General features: G+C 48.9%; 1 protein-coding gene across 8 annotated transcripts in view; it reads right to left on the bottom strand.

The window, feature by feature from the left end:
• The window catches only part of LOC132836786 (homeobox protein Meis1-like), a 407,589-nt gene that overhangs the window by 290,580 nt on the left and 92,601 nt on the right, over positions 1-24,408 (bottom strand). For 3 of the 8 annotated variants that reach the window (XM_060856248.1, XM_060856254.1, XM_060856255.1), the window contains exons 2-5: positions 11,859-12,076; positions 8,524-8,665; positions 6,759-6,809; positions 6,349-6,399 (exon numbers count right to left, since the gene is read on the bottom strand). In XM_060856248.1, coding sequence (XP_060712231.1) covers positions 6,349-6,399; positions 6,759-6,809; positions 8,524-8,665; positions 11,859-12,076 — 462 coding nt within the window. Of the gene's footprint in view, positions 1-6,348; positions 6,400-6,758; positions 6,810-8,523; positions 8,666-11,858; positions 12,077-12,302; positions 12,447-12,796; positions 12,887-13,308; positions 13,910-24,408 lie in introns of those variants that run through there. The other 5 variants (XM_060856249.1, XM_060856256.1, XM_060856252.1 and 2 more) reach the window with 4 other exon arrangements.

Here is a 24,408-nt window from a genome sequence, read left to right as displayed (position 1 = left end):
AGAATAACGGCCTTTCAGAGGTTCCCCTGTCTCCTCTCGCATTCTCAGGGCCAGGGCTGATTTAATAATCTGATTTAAGATTAATGATGCTGAAAATTTTTCCTTTTTTTTCCTCCTGAGGAGAAATGATCCCGTGGAGAAAAATAGCCGAGAAGCAATGACATAAAACCCAGGCACCCATTGCAAATAGCGGCACCTCACTCAAACACTAAAATCTGCACGACTGCTGAGAATTTTAAGACAAATTAAAAATAATTACAAAAGATTTGATATTTGTGTATAAAGCCCACAGAACGTATAAAACAACCATTACTAAACATCCTCCATTTAATATCAAGTATTATAAAGTTACTGAACATTGTATAAAAAATAATTGCATCATATAAGGTGAAACTAAAGCCCTGTATCAGCTACAGGACAAATAATACTGGACACATTAAAAATAATATTTGCACAGTATATAATGTATGCCATTTGGCATCCTATATATACTGTTTAAATATCATATGTGATTTAAATTGTACTCAACGGGAATCCAAATATTTTTGCAACATATATCTAAATGCTGTATATAATTTGTAGATGTCAGGTTTGATGTAAATTTTGCTGAACACATTTTAAAATGGTACAGTATTTGTTCCAAAGCATTTGAGGTACTGCATGTTATAGATAAAAGAGCAAGTCACCACAATTCCAGAGGGTAAATGGTTAGAGAGAGAGTAAGAGAAAGGGAGAGATATAGAGAGAGAGAGAGAGAGTAAGAGAGAGAGAGAAAAAGAGAGAAAGAGAGAGAGAAGAAAGAGAGAGAGAAAGAAATAGAGAGAGAGAGAAATAGAGAGAGAGAGAGAAATAGAGAGAGAGAAATAGAGAGAGAGAGAGAGAAATAGAGACACAGAGAGAGAGAAATAGAGTGAGACAGAGAAGAAAGAGAGAGAGAAAGCAAGAGAAAGAGAAATAGAGAGAGAGAGAGAGAAAACTATTGGTGGTTTAGCCTGAGGGCCACCATACCTCAGGCAAGGTTGAGAAAGGGAGTCCTTCATTGTATCAGGTCACCATAGTCTGACCAGACCATAGGAGCTGCTCTCTCATCAGGGAGAGACGATGATAATGGTTTAACCTTAGGGTCACCGCTCCTCAGGCGAGGGGAGAGGTTGAGACAGAGAGTCCTCAATGGGAGCAGGAATTGAAAGCTCTCTGGTTGGATCACAAAGCAGCTCTCCAGCCATCTGAGCTAACCGGTTATAAAGAATGGCTCCATCAGATAGGGTATAGATCTGGGAGAATGGGCTGAATGGCTTCCATCTGCACCACAATAATTCTGGTACTAATTGCCCTAGTAGATCTAGTAGCTCGATATCTAACCGTGCTGATTGATGGTGAGGAACCAGTGCTATCTGGTCAAGCAGATATTTAATGAATGTTACACATCAAACCATGGAGCTGAGGATTACTGAACAAAACAAAGTGTATCATTCATCATCACTCCACGCTCCCAATTGCTAAAGCTCCAGGTAAAGGTTTAGAAACAGGAATAAAATCGAGAGAAGGATCTGGGGAGAATTAGAGTCTGAAATTAGTACAGGATTTAGTGGAGAACAGGAGAGATTCATGCACATGGGAAGGAAATAAAATAGGAAAGGAAAGGATGGAAAAAGTTACAATGAGGAATGAAGGAAGGAACCGTGAAAGAATGAACTGGACATAATAGTATTCTGCTTCACTGCCACAGGATTCAATCAGTGCCTCTCAGGGGGTTGGAATTAAATAGTTAATTATCACATTAGTGAGGGTTTAGAGAAGTAAATGACTTGGTACAAACACTTGGCACTGAAATCAGCTCAGACAGGTCTGAGATCCCAAACAGACTGGTAACCTCATTCCATAAGCTTCGGCACAGCTTCACTGTCTCACGCTCTTCCCCACCCCCACACAGACACTCCACCCCCTCTCCACTCTCACACGCCCACACAGACACTCCACCCCCTCTCCACTCTCACACCCCACACAGACACTCCACCCCCTCTCCACTCTCACACCCCCACACAGACACTCCACCCCCTCTCCACTCTCACACCCCCACACAGACACTCCACTCTCACACCCCACACAGACACTCCACCCCCTCTCCACTCTCACACCCCCACACAGACACTCCACCCCCTCCACTCTCACACCCCCACACAGACACTCCACCCCCTCCACTCTCACACCCCCACACAGACACTCCACTCCCTCTCCACTCTCACACCCCCACACAGACACTCCACTCCCTCTCCACTCTCACACCCCCACACAGACACTCCACTCCCTCTCCACTCTCACACAGACACTCCACCCCCTCCACTCTCACACACCCAGACAGACACTCCACCCCCTCTCCACTCTCACACCCCCCACACAGACACTCCACCCCCCTCTCCACTCTCACACCCCCACACAGACACTCCACCCCCTCTCCACTCTCACACCCCCACACAGACACTCCACCCCCTCCACTCTCACACCCCCACACAGACACTCCACCCCCTCTCCACTCTCACACCCCCACACAGACACTCCACCCCCTCCACTCTCACACCCCCACACAGACACTCCACCCCCACCACTCTCACACCCCCACACAGACACTCCACCCCCTCTCCACTCTCACACCCCCCACACAGACACTCCACCCCCTCCACTCTCACACCCCCACACAGACACTCCACCCCCTCCACTCTCACACCCCCACACAGACACTCCACCCCCTCTCCACTCTCACACCCCCACACAGACACTCCACCCCCTCTCCACTCTCACACCCCCACACAGACACTCCACTCCCTCTCCACTCTCACACCCCCAGACAGACACTCCACCCCCTCTCCACTCTCACACCCCCCACACAGACACTCCACCCCCTCCACTCTCACACCCCACACTGACACTCCACCCCCTCTCCACTCTCACACCCCCACACAGACACTCCACTCCTTCTCCACTCTCACACCCCCACACAGACACTCCACCCCCTCTCCACTCTCACACCCCCACACAGACACTCCACTCCCTCTCCACTCTCACACCCCCACACAGACACTCCACCCCCTCTCCACTCTCACACCCCCACACAGACACTCCACCCCCTCTCCACTCTCACACCCCCACACAGACACTCCACTCCATCTCCACTCTCACACCCCCCACACAGACACTCCACCCCCTCCACTCTCACACCCCCAGACAGACACTCCACCCCCTCTCCACTCTCACACCCCCACACAGACACTCCACTCCCTCTCCACTCTCACACCCCCCACACAGACACTCCACCCCCTCCACTCTCACACCCCCCACACAGACACTCCACCCCCTCTCCACTCTCACACCCCCCACACAGACACTCCACCCCCTCCACTCTCACACCCCCCACACAGACACTCCACCCCCTCTCCACTCTCACACCCCACACAGACACTCCACCCCCTCCACTCTCACACCCCCACACAGACACTCCACTCCTTCTCCACTCTCACACCCCCACACAGACACTCCACTCCCTCTCCACTCTCACACCCCCACACAGACACTCCACTCCCTCTCCACTCTCACACCCCCACACAGACACTCCACTCCCTCTCCACTCTCACACCCCCACACAGACACTCCACCCCCTCTCCACTCTCACACCCCACACAGACACTCCACCCCCTCCACTCTCACACCCCCACACAGACACTCCACCCCCTCTCCACTCTCACCCCCCCACACAGACACTCCACCCCCTCTCCACTCTCACACCCCACACTGACACTCCACCCCCTCTCCACTCTCACACCCCCACACACAGACACTCCACCCCCTCTCCACTCTCACACCCCCACACACAGACACTCCACTCCCTCTCCACTCTCACACCCCCACACAGACACTCCACCCCCTCCACTCTCACACCCCCACACAGACACTCCACCCCCTCCACTCTCACACCCCCACACAGACACTCCACTCCCTCTCCACTCTCACACCCCCACACAGACACTCCACCCCCTCCACTCTCACACCCCCACACAGACACTCCACTCCCTCTCCACTCTCACACCCCCACACAGACACTCCACCCCCTCCACTCTCACCCCCCCACACAGACACTCCACCCCCTCTCCACTCTCACACCCCCACACAGACACCCACTCCCTCTCCACTCTCACACCCCCACACAGACACTCCACCCCCTCCACTCTCACACCCCCACACAGACACTCCACCCCCTCCACTCTCACACCCCCACACAGACACTCCACCCCCTCTCCACTCTCACACCCCCACACAGACACTCCACTCCCTGTCCACTCTCACCCCCCCACACAGACACTCCACCCCCTCTCCACTCTCACACCCCCACACAGACACTCCACCCCCTCTCCACTCTCACACCCCCACACAGACACTCCACCCCCTCCACTCTCACACCCCCACACAGACACTCCACCCCCTCTCCACTCACACAACCCCACACAGACACCCCACTCCCTCTCCACTCTCACACCCCCACACAGACACTCCACCCCCTCTCCACTCTCACACCCCCACACACACACTCCACCCCCTCCACTCTCACACCCCCACACAGACACTCCACTCCCTCTCCACTCTCACCCCCCCACACAGACACCCCACTCCCTCTCCACTCTCACACCCCCACACAGACACCCCACTCCCTCTCCACTCTCACACCCCCACACAGACACTCCACCCCCTCTCCACTCTCACACCCCCACACAGACACCCCACCCCCTCCACTCACCCCCCCACACACACACTCCACCCCCTCTCCACTCTCACACCCCCACACACACACTCCACCCCCTCTCCACTCTCACACCCCCACACAGACACTCCACTCCTTCTCCACTCTCACACCCCCACACAGACACTCCACCCCCTCCACTCTCACACCCCCACACAGACACTCCACCCCCTCTCCACTCTCACACCCCCACACAGACACTCCACCCCCTCTCCACTCTCACACCCCCACACAGACACTCCACCCCCTCTCCACTCTCACACCCCCACACAGACACTCCACCCCCTCTCCACTCTCACACCCCCACACACACACTCCACCCCCTCCACTCTCACACCCCCACACAGACACTCCACTCTCACACCCCCACACAGACACTCCACCCCCTCTCCACTCTCACACCCCACACAGACACTCCACTCCCTCTCCACTCTCACACCCCCACACAGACACTCCACCCCCTCTCCACTCTCACACCCCCCACACAGACACTCCACCCCCTCTCCACTCTCACACCCCCACACAGACACTCCACCCCCTCTCCACTCTCACACCTCCACACAGACACTCCACCCCCTCCACTCTCACACCCCCACCCAGACACTCCACTCTCACACCCCCACACAGACACTCCACCCCCTCTCCACTCTCACACCCCCACACAGACACTCCACCCCCTCTCCACTCTCACACCCCCACACAGACACTCCACCCCCTCTCCACTCTCACACCCCCACACAGACACTCCACCCCCTCTCCACTCTCACACCCCCACACACACACTCCACCCCCTCTCCACTCTCACACCCCCACACAGACACTCCACTCTCACACCCCCACACAGACACTCCACCCCCTCTCCACTCTCACACCCCCACACAGACACTCCACCCCCTCTCCACTCTCACACCCCCACACAGACACTCCACCCCCTCTCCACTCTCACACCCCACACAGACACTCCACCCCCTCTCCACTCTCACACTCCCACAGATACTCCACCCCCTCTCCACTCTCACACCCCCACACAGACACCCCACTCCCTCTCCACTCTCACACCCCCACACAGACACTCCACCCCCTCTCCATTCTCATACCTCCACAGATACTCCACCCCTCTCCACTCTCACACCCCCACAGACACTCCACTCCCTCTCCACTCTCACACCCCCACACACACACTCCACCCCCTCTCCACTCTCATACCCCCACAGACACTCCCGCACATATACATGTACTTCAACAGACCGACAAATACACAGATCCTCAACTCTACACAAAATAAAATGTTGGAGATCACAGTGGGTCAGGTAGCAACCATGGAGGGAGAGCAAGCTAACATTTCGAGTTGGAACATATTTTTTCTGCCCAATACAGATTCCAGCATCTGCAGTAATTTGCTCCCTCATACATTCACACGCACTTATGTTTGCATGCACAATAACACATACACGCTCACTCTCACATACATGCACTCAGGCACATACAGTGTCAGACAAGTGTGTACGCTCAGGCACCTTTATGCACACTCGCACACTTTCCAGTAAACGCCCCCTTACCTTTTCCAACTCCAACAGATGAAACCGCAACACTTGGATGGCTTGAATCATCTGTTAGGTACAACAGGTATGGTCAGTTAAGGGGAACCCAGCAATTACCTGGTTTAAAGTTTGATACCATTATTTGAGAGCCGCACCAGAGCCAGTGAGCTTCCTATACTGAATTTAATACTCTCTGCAAAAGTTACATTTCGGTTTGATTGCAAACTTAATTTGCAACAGTAACAAATTAATTGAATTAAACCCTCCCTCCAAATATTACTTAGATACAATTAAATCGCGAACATTAACGTTTTCCTGGACATGACCTAACCTGCAAGGACAAATTGAGAAAGCAGACAGCCCTTTTATCTGTTCCCTCTCCCAGTCAGCTTAACATTAGTACAACTGAGATTTTAAACTTTAATTACCAAATTATCCAGCTCCGGATTGGAGGAAAATAGAGGTTTTTCTGTTCGAATCTGGAAATTAAAGGAGAGTGGGGAGAGATTTTATTAGAATTCTAATAGTTAACTGCAAATATTTGGACCCAGAATCAGTAACAGGACAGGAACAGAATGTTTGACACCAATCTTGCTTTGCCAAGTATATCAGATACTTACAGCTACATACACACATCCATATACACACACACATACACTCACACACAGGCACATGGACAGACAGCAACAAACTCTCACACACAAACGCAGGTCCTGATATTCTCACATTTGTACACACATATAGTGAGTGAGCTGCACACATACATGCAGCCAGAGTTACACACACACACATAGTGAGAGTTATAGACATACGCATATACAGTGAGAAAATACACACACACACACACAGAGTTATGCACACACAGTGAGAGTTACACACACACAAACACACAGACACACGGACAGACAGCGACAAACTCACACAAACACAGGTCCTGATATTCACACTTGCACACATATATAGTGAGTTACACACACGTGCAGTAAGAGTTACACACACAGTGAGAGTTACAGATACACATACATACAGTGAGAAAATATACACATTGATTTACACACACCCATACAGTGAGAGTTACACACACACATACAGTGAGAGTTATACACGTATATACAGTGAGAGTCATACACGCACAAACACACACTCTGATAGTTATAAATGATCACTAGCAAAATCAATAGCCAGTCTCATACAGATATAATTGAGGAGCATACTGACACGGGATGTTATACATGTACAAAAAGACGGAACATCATATCGACAGTCTCTACACCCTCTGGTTACACATGCTCCCAGTCTAAACACCAACACCATCTACCCATTCAAAGGCTACACGGCCTCTCTCTCTCACACACATACACAGTCTACTCTCTAATCTTGCAGTTTCCCAGTCATGGAGTCACTGAGCTAAATAATCTCAGCCTGAAAGGCTTCTTCCCCAGAGGAACCCTTTCATAATTTCGGATTTGCCTAGAACCCGGTTTGTGTTTTGGGAAAGTAGGGAAATCACCCGGCCAGAATTTACTGTGGGGACCTCCTGCAATTTGTGCCTCTTCTCCTACTCTCTGTCAGAGACCATCCTGACCCCCTTTCGCTTTCTGCAGTAGCTCAAGTCTCTCCCAGCTAGCGATACAGAGAGCTTGCTTTCCAAGGGGGCGAGGGGATCTGAGTGGAAGGGAATAGAGTGGAAACCCTCTCTATCCCATCCTTGCCCCATGGACCATCAGATGGATGTGAGACATCCCCCTTCTCCCAAGTGAAATTAAACCCATTTCAATCTGATTTTTGAGTTGAAATTGACGCTTTTGTGAACATCCGTCGCGATTAAATTAGTCCTGGAGACGAGTGCAAGCCGAAAATTAATCAGAAAGATTTCATACTGTTTTTGGTTATCTGGAGCGGTGCAAACCCGATATGTTTACAACACCAAAAAAAGGGGGAGGGGGGGTTGTTTTCAAAAGATCTCTGTTTGGTTTGGGTAGATTTGTGGTTGATTTGAAACCAGTAACCTCGAATGCATTCACCCCCCCCCCTTCTTTTTAAAAATATATTATTGCACCCATATTGTGCAGTGCACTGTTGTTAGAAATTCCCTGGCAACTGAACTTGTCTCTAACCTCGCTCTCTTGCACGCTGTCCCCCTTGAGTTCGCCCCAATCCCAAAATGATCATCCCCCCTCCCTCTCTCCAAACCTGTTTAGCAAACACGGCGATGTCTTCGTTGAATGAATCTGAGGAGCACACGTCTCCCCCTGCCATCCCGCAGTCCCTGGGAGTACATGTCGCTAGTTCGCACTTCTCAAAGACCAAGGCCAGCAAAGGGAACAGAGGATGTCTGTTTAATTTGGGAGGGAAAGGGGAAGAGAGAGAGATTGAATGATCAAAAATATGAACGCCGAATTAAAAACAATTTTTTTAAAAATTCACCTCCTAAACTGAGCTAAAAAGGAACCGAAATGTTCCCTTTTTAAAAAAATAATTTGCAATTGAGAAACTGATCTCTTTTTAAAAACGTGAACAAAAACCAGCAGCGAATAGGGGGGTCCGAAGTAAATAGACACATATTTATAAGTGAGAAAATTAACAGTTGGGTGACAGGGATACTTCTATTAAAGGCTAAATAAAGTCAGAAAAATAGACATGCCCAAGTGAAGTCAATTCTCTACTGTGCATCATTTACAATACAAACAAGAAGATAAATTTTAGCTATTCTGGAAAAATAATCATTTTTTAACAACAGGGGGTTTTTTTTGCTGTTGAAATAATGTATAGTACACGTAATTATAAAATCTAAAATACCAGCATATCCGCTGTTGCAAAACAGCCGAGCGAGAGAATACAGAAGACAGAAAGAGCAAATGGTAAATATATTCTTTTCTATGTGCACCCACACGTTTTATATACGTATAAAGTGCTTTAGATACGATATACAGTTGGTGCACATTCAATGTTTAAAATATTGGTGCATGTTAGTCTATTCTTTACAACCTGACAAATTTAAGCAGTGGGACTCATTCCGCAACACATATCCATTTATTTGAGAGCATTGGCTAAATGCCTGTATAACGAGTTTAGCTTTGCATTAGAGATTGCCGCGTTTTTATCACGGCGTTTAATTTCCTTGTTGGAGCACGAGAGGAAAAGAATATGAAATGCTTAGGGGGGGAAAAGAAATAACCTTAAAATGAAATAACTTTTTTTAAAAAAAACACAACTGAAAACTAGAGAGTGCGTGAAATCTGTCAACTGACCGCGCAGTCTAAAAGATCAGCTCATTAAATACACACAAGTATTGGGCGCTAAGTACATTTTTGTGTGATTAGCACACAGTTCCCGTTAACCCTCGCCCTCCACACTGCAATTATGATTTAACATTTTAACAGAACATGTGAAACAGGAATGAGTCTGCCTGACGCTCCCAGTTAAGTAACTCGCGCCTTGTTCAGAGTCACGGACTCTGGAGCCAAAAACAAAAATCCCCCGGAAAAAATAGCAGCTGTTTTTATTTTTATTTTTTTTTGTTTAAAAAAAACAGCCTGGTGCCTTTAAAAAAAAGTCACCGGCCCAAATGCAGAAAGCATTGCTCAAATTCTCCAGCAGTTTAAAATACTTGGAGGGGGAAATCTATTGGTTTCAAAATGTGGGCAGTTTGAGAGGTGTTATCGTGTACAAAACTAGCTTGTAAAATACTCAAGTCTTAGAGCAACAGCGGTGGGTGAGTGGAGATTAACACATCGCTGTAAAATAGGTGGAAATTCTGCCTTTGTAACAGCATTAACTCTCAGACACTTGGCTTTAAGCACCATTTATTCTATTCATGCAGAGGAGTTGGAATGGGGAGAAATTTTCAGATCATTTGCCCCCACCCTCTCATTTGGACAGGTAAAAGAGAGTCTGAATCAATCGGATCTAACCTGGATTCCCTCCTCCAACCCGTTCACCTGAACCAGTCTTTGAGATTGGAGTGAGTCAGTTCCAGATTATTTTTTTTTGGAAGTGTGGGGTTTTTTTACAGCACAATTTAATCTGCACTGTAAATAATTAACCCTGCATAGATAATAAATACCGGACAAGAGAATTTTTAAAATTTCAGCGAGTAATCTGAAACATTATCCACACACACTGAATTGTGTCGCGCAGATCGTAAGAGTTGCTGGAAAATATATATTTTGCCAAAATATTTCAGTGAGTCAACTAACATACTTTATCTGCGCACACGCTTAAATTGTGTTGAGTTTTTCCAGCAATTTCTATTTTTGATTGTCACTCAAATCGTGCAGAGTTGAAGAATTGCTGCAAAAGTATATTTTGTCAAAAAGTTTGTATGTTTCCTTTTTTTCCCCAGTATGTGTATAAACTCGGGAGAAATTGGTGTGAAATGTATCTCTCTGTTTGTTAATAACAAGGTCGTAGGAGAATTGAAATTCTGTTATCTCTGATCTCTCCTGACTCTTGATGTTCAGATCTTTATAAACCACATCAGATACTGCGAGTTAGATTTTCTTTTTTAAAAAAAGGGAGATTTCAAAAGATTATCTTTAGAATACAATGGCTCAGTCCCTTACTCAATCCAGCCCGCGCTCAATCCCTGACTCCCTTTCAGTGTCAAAAAATCCCCAGAGAAAGGGGGAGAAAGAGGTTCCCCCTCGCCGTTCCCAGATTTTTGACATCAGTTCTCAAATAATAAAGGCAAATATGCAACTCTTCAAAACAGAATACGAACTTGGGGGAAGCAAAATCGACCACGATAAGTACATTGGAGCTGGGGATGGAGAGACCACAGGGTGATATTGAGGATAATGTTTACCCTCACTGCACAGGGGGGGTTTGGGTGTTAGACATTCCAGCATTGTATAAAATATTTACTCTCATCTAGGGTTGGCGATTTGACAATTTACTCTTTTTAAATTCTGGGCTAGAGCGACTGAGACCCCGGCTGAGGGTACCCCTGATCGTCCCAGTAGACGATCCAAAAGCACATTTTTTGGGGAGTTTGGGAAGGTGAAAAGTTTTGCGGAAAACTCCAAACTGCAGAGGACTACAATTTGATCCGACGCCCCTAAAAAAAACGTACAGTCCTCGATTCAACTTTTAAACTTCACTTTTACCCTCAACAGACATCTGACCCTCGACATCAGAATGTTCCCCACGTTAAGGTTGAGTACGAACAGGGGAGTCCCCTCACCGACCGTTCTCCGCTCTGTGACATTTTTCGAAGACTCGCTTCCCAACTCTTGCCTCATCGCACCCTCCATCTGTGTGGATTTACCCCCCCCCCCCCTTTCTGCAAATGTATTTGCTCTCTGTCTGTTTTTGCTTCTGCAATTAAAAAAGTTTGACAAACTCCTCTCACGTTACCAGTTTCTCTCTCTCTCTGTATCCCAGCACAATCTGATCTCTCCCCTCACACACAATATGATTGATATTCTTAAAGAGAGAAAAATATCTTCTCTCTCTCTCCCCCCAACCCCCTAACCCTTATGTCCAAAACTATTTTGTGTGTGTGCATGAGAAGGAGGGTAGCCTACCCGTATATGGTATCCTTTTCCCTCTTCAAGCCGTCGTTGATGCTGTTGCCCAAGCTCCCAGGTAGCGGCGCCCGGTGAGATGCGCTTCCAGGCGGGTAGTGTTGTGCATGAATGCCGGGGCCGTGGTTCAGATGGTGACCCAGATTCCGAGAGGCATGTGAATCTCCATAACTCGCCATCGACACCCCATCTATCCCATAATGGGACAGCTCATCATACTGGAGAAATAAAGTCAGAAGGGGAAAGTTAAAATGGGGGTGAAAAAAAGGGGTGGGGTGGGGTGAAATTAGGATTTATTTTAAAACACACATGATTTAAACGAAAACACTCAGACCCTGTAGCAGACAAAATATACACATACAAAACAAATAAAATAAACACGAAAACACTCAGACCCTGTAGCAGACAAAATATACACATACAAAACAAATACAAGAAACATACACACTCTCAGGAGAGCAAACCACAATCGACCCTCACTTTGTTCTTCAAACATCTCCGGAACTTTGTACAACACCCACTGCACCGGAGTGCAAGAGAAACTCAAGTCCAGAGGGTTTCCAGCGAGACTTCCACCAGACGGTTCAACGCCCGCACCTTCTGCCTGCAACAGGACAGTATTTTGGGCAGCGGGGAGTTTGGTTTAGAATTTGGAGGGGCGGGAGAAGGGGGTGGGTGGGGGGAATGTTTTCAATGCACCCCCACTTTGTAACCTTCAAAATGGACTGGGGTTGGGGGGGCTGGGCTGGGGAGAGGGGGTGTCAGAAGAAACATACAATTCAAACACTCCCAAGGCAAATAATTAACTTAAATACAGGGTTTGAACCACCACCACCACCAACAACAACCCAAATAAGTTAAAGTGCCATTAACTATGTTACAAAGACACTGCCAGATTAGGGTTACATTGGATATGTACAGTTGTATCTGAGACTTACAAGTAGGCTCGGCTGTGATTCTATTGCCTAAAGGGTTTAAATTAAATTCAATCTCATTTTCTCAAACTGCAGAGTGTCCCTTTGTGGGATCGCGCAGTACAGAGAAAGCGAGAGAGACAGCAGAATATTTTGGGGGGAAAATAAACCCAAAATGTACATCACAAAATTAACATTCGAAATATCCCGGGCAGACTCGGAAACCCACATAAAAACCATCAAATCACCAGAGACAGAGGGGGGAAGTGTTGGGGAACATACACACACACACACACACACGCATAAATCCAGCAATACTACAAACAAGCGGCCGTCTTTAACATGACTTCACAAAAGAAGAAATCTGTGCCTTGTAACATCAAATAAAAGAGACGGATAGTACAGCGGAGATACAATAAGCCAAGAGCACAACCACAGCGGGCCTTCCTGCCTGTCCAGGCCGACAAGCGGGACACTGCGGGCGGCTAAGGCGATCAAATTCGCCCGGGGTAGCGGGCTGTCGCTCCCATACCTACCCTTTGTGCCATCAGCCAGCGTGTTTATAGCTAGTCTTGTCTCTCTTGTGTGTCTCTTTTTTTTAAAAGCAGCCTTTATTGTGAGCACACGGTCGCAGGATTTTGCCAGATGAATTTTTTTTTGCCGATGTAGATTTTTTTTTGACAATCTTAAAATCCCCAGAAATTGGAGGATGATTCTTTCACGCACGCACTCTCTCTGTGTCTCTGTTGATCATTGATACATCTGTGTGTGTGTGTGTGTGTGTGTAGGGTTTCTCTCTCTCTCTCTGTGTTGAAATTGTAAGGTCACAATTTCCAATTGAAAAGCGAGTCGATGCGAAGCCGCGCTGTCGACACTGGAGATGTAATCGGTGTTGCATCTGCCATCCTCTGTCCGTTTGCCTTGTCCATCCAGAAGCGGTGGTGTCACTTTTCCAAATGAATGATGATTAAAACCTTAGAAGGGAGGGTGGGAGAGAGGGAGAGAGCGTGAGGGAGGGTGGGGAGAGAGAAAGAGAGAGAGAGAGGGAAGCCAGAGAAACGTCCCCCCTTCCCTCTCCTCCCCCGTATTAGCATCCACACCTTTCTGATTAGGTCAGCTTTTACTAGTAAACAGATGGACACCTCTCGCCTCCACACACCCCCCCTCTCCACCCCCACCCTCCCCTCTCTCCCAGGATCAGGAAATCAAAAAAGCGGTCCACTCCCATCCGAGCTGATCATCGTGAAAGTCCCACACACACACTCTCAATCTCCCGTGCATCAGCTGCAAACCGCGATAACCTGAGTTCCACAATAGACCCAGAGAGAGAGAGAGAGAGAGGGGAGGGGAGGGAGAAGGAGGGGAGGTGGGAGCAGCTTCTAAAGGCCCTGCCCCCTCCACCCTCCCAATGCAGCCTGGTCGGGTTGCTCAAGGCAGGAGGAGGGGGTTGGAGGGGTTTCCCCTGACTTGCCCTGATCTGGATGTTAACCAGATGCTGGCTCTGTCTCTGCACTCGCTCTCTGTTTATCTCGGTGTTTCTCTCGCTCTGCTCTACTCTCTTGCGGTCTCCCTCTCTCTCTTTTATTTTGTTCGTCTCTCACTATTGTTTTTGTCCCCCCTCTCTCTCACTCGTCTCCCACTCTTTCTCTCTCTCTCTGTCTCTCTCCCTTATGTCTTTCTCACACTCTCTCTCGTCTTTCTCTCTCTGTTGCCTCTGTCACACTCTCTCCCCTATCTTTCTCTCTCTCCTGTATTTCTCACACACTCTCTCTCCCCTGTGTCTTTTTCTCTCACTCTCCTATGTCTTTCCCTCTGTCTCCAGTTTCTCTCTCTCTTTCCCCTGTGCCTCCCCCCTCCCAATCTCTCTCTCTCTTTCCCCTATGTCTTTCCTTCTCTCCTGTGCCTTACTCGGTCTCTCCCTTCCCCGTGTGTGTCTCTCTCTCCCTCTTTGCTTTCTCTCTCTCTCTATTGCTTTCTCACTCTCTCTCTCTCTCCCGTGTGTGTCTCTCTCTCCCTCTTTGCTTTCTCTCTCTCTCTATTGCTTTCTCACTCTCTCTCTCTCTCCCGTGTGTCTTTCTCTCTCTCCCTCTATTGCTTTCTCTCTCTCTCTCCGTGTATCTTTCTCTCTCTCCCTCTTTGCTTTCTCTCTCCCCCTCTATTGCTTTCTCACTCTCTCTCTCCCGTGTGTCTTTCTCTCTCTCCCTCTGCTTTCTCTCTCTCCCTCTATTGCTTTCTCTCTCTCTCTCTCTCCCGTGTGTCTCTCTGTCTTTCCCACGATCACACTCTCTCTCTCTCCGCCGCCGTTTCCCGGTATTGAGTAAACCCGGAACCAGCTGTGTCCTTCTGTAGCTCTCTCCCGTGCACTAGCCGACCCGGGCTAACCGAGAGAGGGAGAGGAAGCAGCAATCACTGACTGGCTGTTTCTATCAGGGCGGAATAACTATGTGTGTGTGTGTGAGAGAGAGAGAGAGTGTATTTCCCAAACACCCCTGCATGTTAACCCTTACAGGTGCAGTGCTGCAATGGAACAAGGGAGAGCTGTCTCAAGCCTTTCCCCACCCCGACTTTCTACACACTTCACCTCGTTATTGTCCCTGGGCTTCACATGTACTGAGGGCTGCTGGTCTTCAGACTGAGGGACAGTGGGAGTCGGTCATAGAGATGTACATCACTTGATCAGACCCTTCTGTCCAACTCATCCATGCCGACCAGATATCCAAAATTCATCTATTTCTATTTGCCAGCACTTGGCCTATATCCCTCCAAACCCTTCATCTTCATATACCCATCCAAATGCCTCTTAAATGCTGTAATTGTACCAGCCTCCATCACTTCCTCTGGCAGCTCATTCCATACACGTACCACCCTCTGGGTGAAAAAGTTGCCCCTTAGGTCTCTTATAACTATTCCCCCCCACCCTAACCCTCTAGTTCTGGACTCCCCTAACCTCGGAAAAAGATCTTGTCTATTTATCTTATCCATGCCCCTCATGATTTTATCAACCCCTCAGCCTCTGACGCTCCAGGGAAAACAACCCCTAGCCTGTTCAACCTCTCCAATCCTGTCACCATCCTTGTAAATCTTTTCTGAACCCTCTCGCGTTTAGCAACATCTCTCCGAGAGCAGGGAGACCAGCTGACTACCTGCGATCCTCCTGGATGCAAAGGTGGCGTGGAAGGTCAAAGGTCAGAGGTTCAGGTCAGTCACCCAATAGGGCAGTTTGAAACTTCTGGGAGAGGGTGAGAGGTCGAGGACGGCCGATGCTGGAGATCAGAGTCCAGAAGGTCCGGTCAGGCGACATCCGAGGAGCAGGAGAGACGACGTTTCGAGCCCTTCCTGATGAGGGGCTGTGCTTTTTCAGCACCACACCTTTCAAGTTTGAAACTTCACTGAGTCACAAAGCAGGGCTGTGGAAATGCTAAGGCCTTTCTGAGCTCATTTGAGGGGCCAGGATTCCAAAGTGAAATAAATCTGTGTTCCTAAGATGAATGTTCATTGAGATTCCTTAAAACTCATTCACGGGATGAGTGTGTTGCTGGCTGGGCCCAACATTTGTTGGCCTTCCCTAATTATCGCCCAGAGGGCAGTTAAGAGTCAACCACATTGCTTGTGAGTCTGGAGTCACATGTAGGCCAGACCAGGTGAGGTTGGCGTATTTCTCTCCCTGAAGGGGCACGAGTGGGTTTTCCCCAACAAATCAGCACTGAATTCACGTCCATTTGAACTCTTCAGTTCCAGACTTTTTAAAACTGAATTCAAATGCTGTAGTCAGATTTGAACTTCCATCCTGAGAGCATTCCCTGGGTCCCTGGGTTAGCAGCCCAGTGATAATACCACTAACCATCACCTTCCACCAACAGCCTCCAGCCGCCCCCCCTCCCGAGAGTGGCCTGGAAACAGGCCCATTCGGCCCTTGTGTCAGTACTGGCGTGTGTCTTCCCAATGAGCTCATCTGCCCATGTTTCAGCCCCACCCAGCTCAGCATTGCCCACTCCATGGGCTGACCAAGGGCTTCTGCTTGAAAAGGTGGCTCTCCTGTTCCTCAGATGCTGCCCAACCAGCTGTGCTTTTCCAGCGCCACACCTCCTGACCCTGCTTAATGGGCTCCCCATTCTTAAACGTTCACGCCCCACCACCGGCGCTCAGAGCGCACCCATCACTGAGAAGCAACGCGACAACCCACCTTCGACAGTACCTCCCCCACCCACAACCTCTGGAAGGGACAAGGTGACAGGCACAGGGGGAACAAACCCCCTTCCAAGCCACACTCCATGCTGACATGGAGATTGATGATTGCTCCTTCACTCTCACTGAGTCAAAATCCTGGAACCCGCCCCCCACCCCCCAGACAGCACGGACTGTTGAGTTTCAAACAGGGTAGCTCAATGGTTAGCACTGCTACCTCGCCACGCCAGGGATCCAGGTTCGATTCCAGCCTCGGGCGACTGTCTGTGTGGAGTTTGCGTGTTCTCCCTGGGTCTGTGTGGGTTTCCTCCCACAATCTAAAGACGTGCAGGTTAGGTGAATTGGCCATGCCAACTTGCCCATACTGTTAGGTACATCGTTTAGGGGTAAATGGGTCTGGGTGCGTTACTCTTTGGCGGGTCAGTGTGGACTTGTTGGGCCAAATGGCCTATTTCCACACTGGAGGGATTCTAATCAGGTAGCTCACCACCACCTTCTCGCGGACAATCAGTGAATGGGAAATAAATGCTGGTGTTCCCAGTGAGTAACCAAGTGACGAGAGTGCAAATGCAGAACAAGCTGGCTGGTGGTTATCTGTAATTGGCCATGCGATTGAGCAAGTATTTTCTGAAACAGTGAAGGCCAATTGTAGAGCTAAATGGGTGGCTCAATGGTTCGCACCAGTACCCCAGGGACCCAGGTTCGATCCCAGCCTCGGGCGACTGTCTATGTGGAGTTTGCACGTTCTCCCCGTGTCTGTGTGGGTTTGCTCCAGTTTCCTCCCACAGTCCAGAGCAAAAGTAGAGGCAGAAATCAAGGGGCTAGAAAGCGCAGCTATCATCAAACCCAGTCCAGGTCTGTGGAATGGACAGTTTGTGAAGTCTGTTGGGTCGGTTCTCCTTTGTGGGGATTTTAAACCGTTTCTTGCAGCTGGATAAATACCCTCTCCTTCACATCGAGGATTTTTACACAAAGCCAGCAGGGAGGGCTATCCTTGACAATGCTGGACATGAGTCACGTGTTCTTCCATTTACAGTTCAATGAGGATTCCCAGAAGTATGCTATATTTAATACCCATCAGGGTTTTTACCGATATACGAGGCCGCCATCTGGGGTATCATCAGTCTGTACCATATTTCAGTGAACGGTGGAGAACATTTTACATGGTCTAGCCCAGGGTGCCATTTATCTAGACGATGTGCTAATAACAGGGAAGATCAATAAAAAAATCACTTGGGGAGCTTTAACGTCGTCCTGAGATTTTTCTCCAAGCTGGGCATACACCTGAGAAGGGAAGAATGTGTCCCAGGCGCCCAGAGTGACGTACTTGGGCTACAGAGTCACTAAGACAAGGTTTACACCTGTTGGAAGATAAAGTGAAGGCAACCAAAGGTGCCCTGGCTCCCATGTCTGTACTGGAGCATAGGCCTTTCCTTGGGTTGGTGAATTATTGTAGGAAGTTCAGACATAACCCGGCCTCCATCCTGGCACCCTGTGTGTCAACTCCTAAAAAAAGGGTCAGCTTTGGAAATGGTCGCATAGTCAAGCCAGAGCTTTCAGGGAAGGGAAGAGACAGCTATCATCCTCAAAACTGTTGTCACACCATGGTCCCAAGCGAGATCAGGTATTGACATGTGATGTTTTCTCGTCCTGCACAGGGTGGTATTAGCTCATAGGTGGCCCAATGGAGAGGAATGCCCGATAGAGTATGGTTCCAGGAGTTTAGCTGACGCAGAGCGTAATTGCACTGAGATGGAGAAGGAAGGGCTGGCAGTCATAGTTGAAGTCTGGATGTTTCACCAATAACTTTACAGACATAAAGTTGTAATAATAACGACCACAAACCCATGCTAGGTCTGCTTAAACAGGACAAGGCAGTACTGCCTACAGCTTCAAATTCAGCGGTGGGCTCTCATACTATGTCCATACAATTACAAATTGGAACATTCTGGGTGTAGGTTTGCTCGCTGAGCTGGAAAGTTCATTTTCAGACGTTTCGTCACCATCCTAGGTTAACATCTTCAGTGGGCCTCTGAATGAAGCTTTGCCAAGAGGCCCACCAAAGTACTTAGTATGGTGACGAAACGTCTGAAACCAAACCTTCCAGCTCAGAGAGCAAACCTACAACTAGAACCTCAACCTGAGCGACAACTCTCCTCAAAATTCACCAAATTGCAACAGCGTCCAGGAGGCTCAGTAGCAAAGTGTATGTATTGAGCTGCCTTCTCCCAGGCAGATATACCATGGGTGGTACTGCCATGCTCCCAGGCACAGCTGACAATCTCAGAGTTTGGACGCCGAGAGATCTGGTCCTGGCACCACTGAAGCAGCTGGTGGCGATGGGGGAAACCAAAGGGCCGTCATCACCAGAATGGAGACATTTTCGGACCCAGGGAGACCAGATCACAGGGGAGGACGGCACTTTATTATGTGGAGCCGGAGTGATTGTCCTGAGCAAAGGTCGCTGCCAGATACTGGCTGAACTCCACCAGGATCATCCAGGGGTTTCCAAAATGGAGATGTTGGTGAGGCGTTACGTCTGATGGCCAGGATTGAGTGCTGACACAGCCTTGTTGGTGAGGCAGTGCCCAGAGTGCCAACAAGGACAAAAATCATCATCAGCAGCTCCCTGGGAATGGCTGGGTACACCCTGGACTCGGTTACACATCGACTGTGCAGGTCCTTTCATGGGCTCAGCATTCTTAGTCATTGTGGACATCCACTCAAAATGGCTGGTCGTGCATAGTGTTCATTTGTCATGAACAGGGACGTCGATAGTAAAGCTGCACACATCTTTTGCAATACACAGACTTCCATAAGTGCTGGTCATGTGTAAGGACAGCTCCATACCATCCGTGATCCAATGGCCTGGCAGAAAGAGCAGGCCGAACTTTGAAGGCAGATTAAAGAAACAGCCAATGACTTCACTCGAACCAAACTGTTCCTGTTCCTATCTGATTGTCGGAGCATACAACTGCAGGAATAGCTCCAGCAGAGTTGCTCATGGGGAGAAGATTCTTCACCGGGTTAAATCTGGTATTCCCGTAGCTGGGGGAAACAGCATCAGGATCGCTGATGTTAGATGTTTGGCGAGAGAGGCAGGTTTACTTCAGGGGTGGAGGAATCATGGGAATGGCCCTGCATGGCTAAGAATTATGGTCAATGAGGGGTCAGGTCCGGTGGTATATAAAGTGGGGGTAGGTGCTATTGCTCTGAGCAAGTCCCTGGCCGACTTGAAAGCTGCAAACCCACAAATGACGCGGGAGCAAAACCAGCCAGGCTCCTCAACTGCCTGTCCCAATGTTCTCGATGGGTTTGCCCTCTCCATCAGGCTCAGAGATACCTCGGGATCTGAGGTGTTCCGTGCCAGATGTCGCCACCTCAATGCCTTCGCCGTCTGAAGGGGAGGATAAATTTCACCCGAGATGACCTGGGCGCAAGCAGAGAGCTACAGGGCGTCACACGCCGCCTGTACCCGGGGGCAGAGTTGGAGAAACCTGACCCATTGCTAACACGGCCCAGGAGGAGATACAAAACACAGAGAGAGAGAGAAAAAAACAGCTTATGTCCTTGGAGTCAGGGAATGTAGTGATTGGAGCGAGATCAGCCAGGAAGACATCAGAGAATATGAGTTACCAGGATGTTATCCTCGTCCAATCAGGGAGCTGACAGTTATAAACAGGTGCCCCTGGAGAAGGATCATGCTGTGTTCACCAACACCCTCAAGATTTTCAGGGAGAGGTGGGCGCCGCAGGGAGTGGAGTGCATTATTTCCTCCTCCAATGTATTTTGATTTAATCCCTTGCCCTCCCCTTCACTGTTTGATCACACAACATTGCCCTTTGATGTGAAGGGCACTGCTTGTCACTGGCCACTCGGGTGTTTCCTTTCTTCCTGGTGGTGGAAACTGAAGAAAGATTATCCATCTGTTGTCTTTCACTGTGTCTCACACCTGCACACACACAACATGGGGGCTGGGGAAAATACAAGCACTACCACTGTCAGGCGGTAATGTGGGGAGAAAGAAAAATTTAAAAAAAAGCAAAAAAAAAACCAAAACCCTGACCCTATCCCTAACCAAACCTTAACCCTAACCAAACCCTAACCCTAACCCTAACCCTAACCCTAACCCAATCCCGAACCCAATCCCTAAACCAAACCCTCTCCCTAAAACTAATCCAAACCCTATCCCTAAAAGTAACTCAAACCCTAACCCTATCCTGAACACTACCCTAACCATAACCCAATCCCTAACTCTTACCCTCTCCCTAAAACTAATGCAGACCCTAACCCTATCCCGAACACTAATCCTAATGTTATCACTAATCCTAACCCTATCCCTTTCCCTATACTTATCTCTAAACGTAACCCTATTTCTGAACTTATTCCGAACCCTAACTGTAATCCCTAACCTTAATCCTAACCCCATCCCAAACTCTATCCACAGCCATAATCCTAATCCTTTTCCTAACTCTGATCCTATTCCTAACCTTCACCACGTCCTGGGCCTCCTCCACCACTAAATCCAAGCCACCCGATGTCTGGAGGAAGAATGCTTCATCTTCCACCCTGAGACCCTCCAATCACACGGCATCAATATCAATTTCACCAGTTTCCTCATCTCCCCTCCCCCCACCTCGTCCCAGATCCAACCCTCCAACTCGGCACTGCCCTCTTCAACTGTCCTACTCGTCCATCTTCCTTCCCACCTATCCCCTCCACCGTACCCTCTGACCCATCACCATCACCCCCCACCTGCATCTACCTATTGCTTTCCAAGCTACCTTGCCCCCCCTCCCTCACCCTCCTATTTATCTCTCAGTCCCCTTCTCCCCCCAGCATTCCTGATGAAGGGCGGATGCCTGAAATGTCGACCCTCAGGATGCTGCCTGACCTGCTGTGCTTTTCCAGCGCCACGCTCTCCCACAGGGGGAACCAATCTGTGTCTACTCTGTAAAATTGCCTCAGAATCTTGTATGTTTCAGTAAGTTCTACTCTCAATCTTCGAAACTCCAATGAATCCAGGCCCAACTGACTCAACCTTTCCTGGTCTCAGCCCAGTGAAGCCTCTCTGGATTGCCTCCAAAGCCAGTCTATCTTTCCTTCGATAAAGAATCCAAACCTGTTCACAATATTCTAGCTGTGATCTGACTAAGGCCTTATCTAGCGTCATATTCCATTCCCTTTGGAATAAAGGCAAATATTCCCAAGGAACTCCCTATTACCTGCTGAACATGGATGCTGAATGTCAGGTCCCTTTGTTCTGTAGTCTCTCTCCATTAACACAACGTCTGCAGGTCCTTTTGATGAGATTCCCTACAGCCTGCCCTTTGGCCCAACAAGTCCACACTGACCCACCGAAGATAAACCGCCCAGACTCATTCTCCCACTGACGAATGCATCTAACACTATGGGCAATTCCCCATGGGCAATTCACCCTGACCTGCACGTCTTTGGATTGTGGGAGGAAACCTACGCAGACACAGGGAGAATGTGCAAACTCCACACAGACAGTTGCCCCAAGGCTGGAATCGAACCAGGGCCCCTGGTGCTGTGAGGCAGCAGTGCTAACCACTGAGCCACCGTGCCACCCTTTTATGTGACTCACATAGCATGAGCATGCATGATGAGGTTGTATCAGACATTGGCGAGGCCTCTTCTGCAGTACAGAGGAACCTCGATTATCCAAAGGAAACGGGCGCTGAGTATTTCATTCGGTTAATCAAATGCTGGATAATAGGTGCCATAGTTAGCCACACACTGGGACCTTGCGATGTTGTTTGGATGATCTGAAGTTCAGTTAACCGGATGCTGGATAATCAAGGTTCCCCTGTAAAGTGTGCAGCTCTAGTTGTCCTGTTATAGGAAGGATATTATTCAACCGGAGAGGGGTCGGAAAATCTTTATCAGGTCATTGCCGGGAATGGAGGGCTTGAGATTTAAAAATAGACCGGATAGGCTGGGACGTCTTTCACTGGAATGCAGGAGGCTGAGGGGCGACCGTATTGAGTTTTATAAAATCATGAGGGGCATGGACATGGTGAATAAGGGTGTTTTCCCTATGGTAGAGTAATTCAAACCTAGGGGCTATATTTCTGAGGCGAAAGGGGAAGGATTTAAAAAGGACATGAGAGCCAACGTTTTTTTGCACAGAGGGGTACGTGTGTGTGAATGAACAGGCAGAGAAAGTGTGGATTACAACATTTAAGACATTTGGGTAAGTACATGAGGAGGAAAGGTTTGGAGGGTTACGGCCCAGGGGCAGGCAAGTGGGACTAGTTTGGGTTGCGATTACAGTCATCATGGACGGGTTGGGCCGAAGGGTCTGTTTCCACGCAGTTTGATTAACTGGAATGTTGGCCCTTATCACAAGGATGATGGAGCACAAAAGCTAGAGAAGTCTTTCTGCAACAGTACACGAGATGGTGAGACAGCCCTTTGAGAACTGTGTACACCTTTGATCTCCTTGTTTAAGCAGTGGAGTGGGGTGGGGGGGGTGTGGAATGGGTGAAAAGACTCACATCGGATATGGTTCAAAGGGGATTAATTTGGCTGTTTCCTGGGATACAGGGGTTTGTCTTCTGAGGAATGGTTGAGCAGGATGGGCCTATACTCCTGGGCCTTTGGGAGAGTGTCAGAGGTGGCCATTTTGAAGCATGTACAATTCATGGGGGGAGGGGTGGAGAGTTTAAGGGGGAGAGATAGAGGACATTACCTCTTGGATGGCAATCCATTTACAGAAGGCGTACTTCAAGAAGAAAGAATTGCCCTTCTCAGACTTTTCTTTGAGATGGTCATTGGCTGTTGAATATATTCAAGGCTGAGTTTTGTGCCCCATCATTCTTGTGACAAGGGCCAATGTTCCAGTTAATCAAACAGCATGGAAACAGACCTTTCAGCCCAATCAGTCAATGCGGACTGTAATCGCAAACTAAACTAGTTCCAGAGAGGGCAAGTTGGACAGAATTGGAATGGGTGGGATAGGGAACATGGGATTGGGTGGGTTATGGAGCGTGGGAATGGATGGGTTAGGGAGCATGGGAATGGGTGGGTTAGGGAGCATGGGAATGGATGGGTTAGGGAGAATGGGAATGGATGGGTTAGGGAACATGGGAATGGATGGGTTAGGGAGCATGGGAATGGGAGGGTTAGGGAGCTTGGGAGTGGGTGGGTTCGGGATGATGGGAATGGGTGGGTTAGGCAGCATGGGATTGGGTGGGTTAGAGAGCATGGGAATGGGAGGGTTAGGGAGCATGGGAATGGGTGTGTTAGAGAGCATGGGAATGGGAGGGTTAGGGAGCTTGGGAGTGGGTGGGTTCGGGATGATGGGAGTGGGTGGGTTAGGCAGCATGGGAATGGATGAATTTGGGAGCTTGGGAATGGGTCAGTTTGACTGAATGGTAATAATGGCCACGGAAATTATCATCATTCTTTTGTGAAAAATAAAATCC

This window comes from Hemiscyllium ocellatum, chromosome 47 (assembly GCF_020745735.1).
Source record: "Hemiscyllium ocellatum isolate sHemOce1 chromosome 47, sHemOce1.pat.X.cur, whole genome shotgun sequence".
NCBI classification, from domain to species: Eukaryota; Metazoa; Chordata; class Chondrichthyes; order Orectolobiformes; family Hemiscylliidae; genus Hemiscyllium; species Hemiscyllium ocellatum.
Note: the sequence above shows the minus strand (reverse complement) of the source record. Positions and strands in the feature narration are given on the sequence as shown.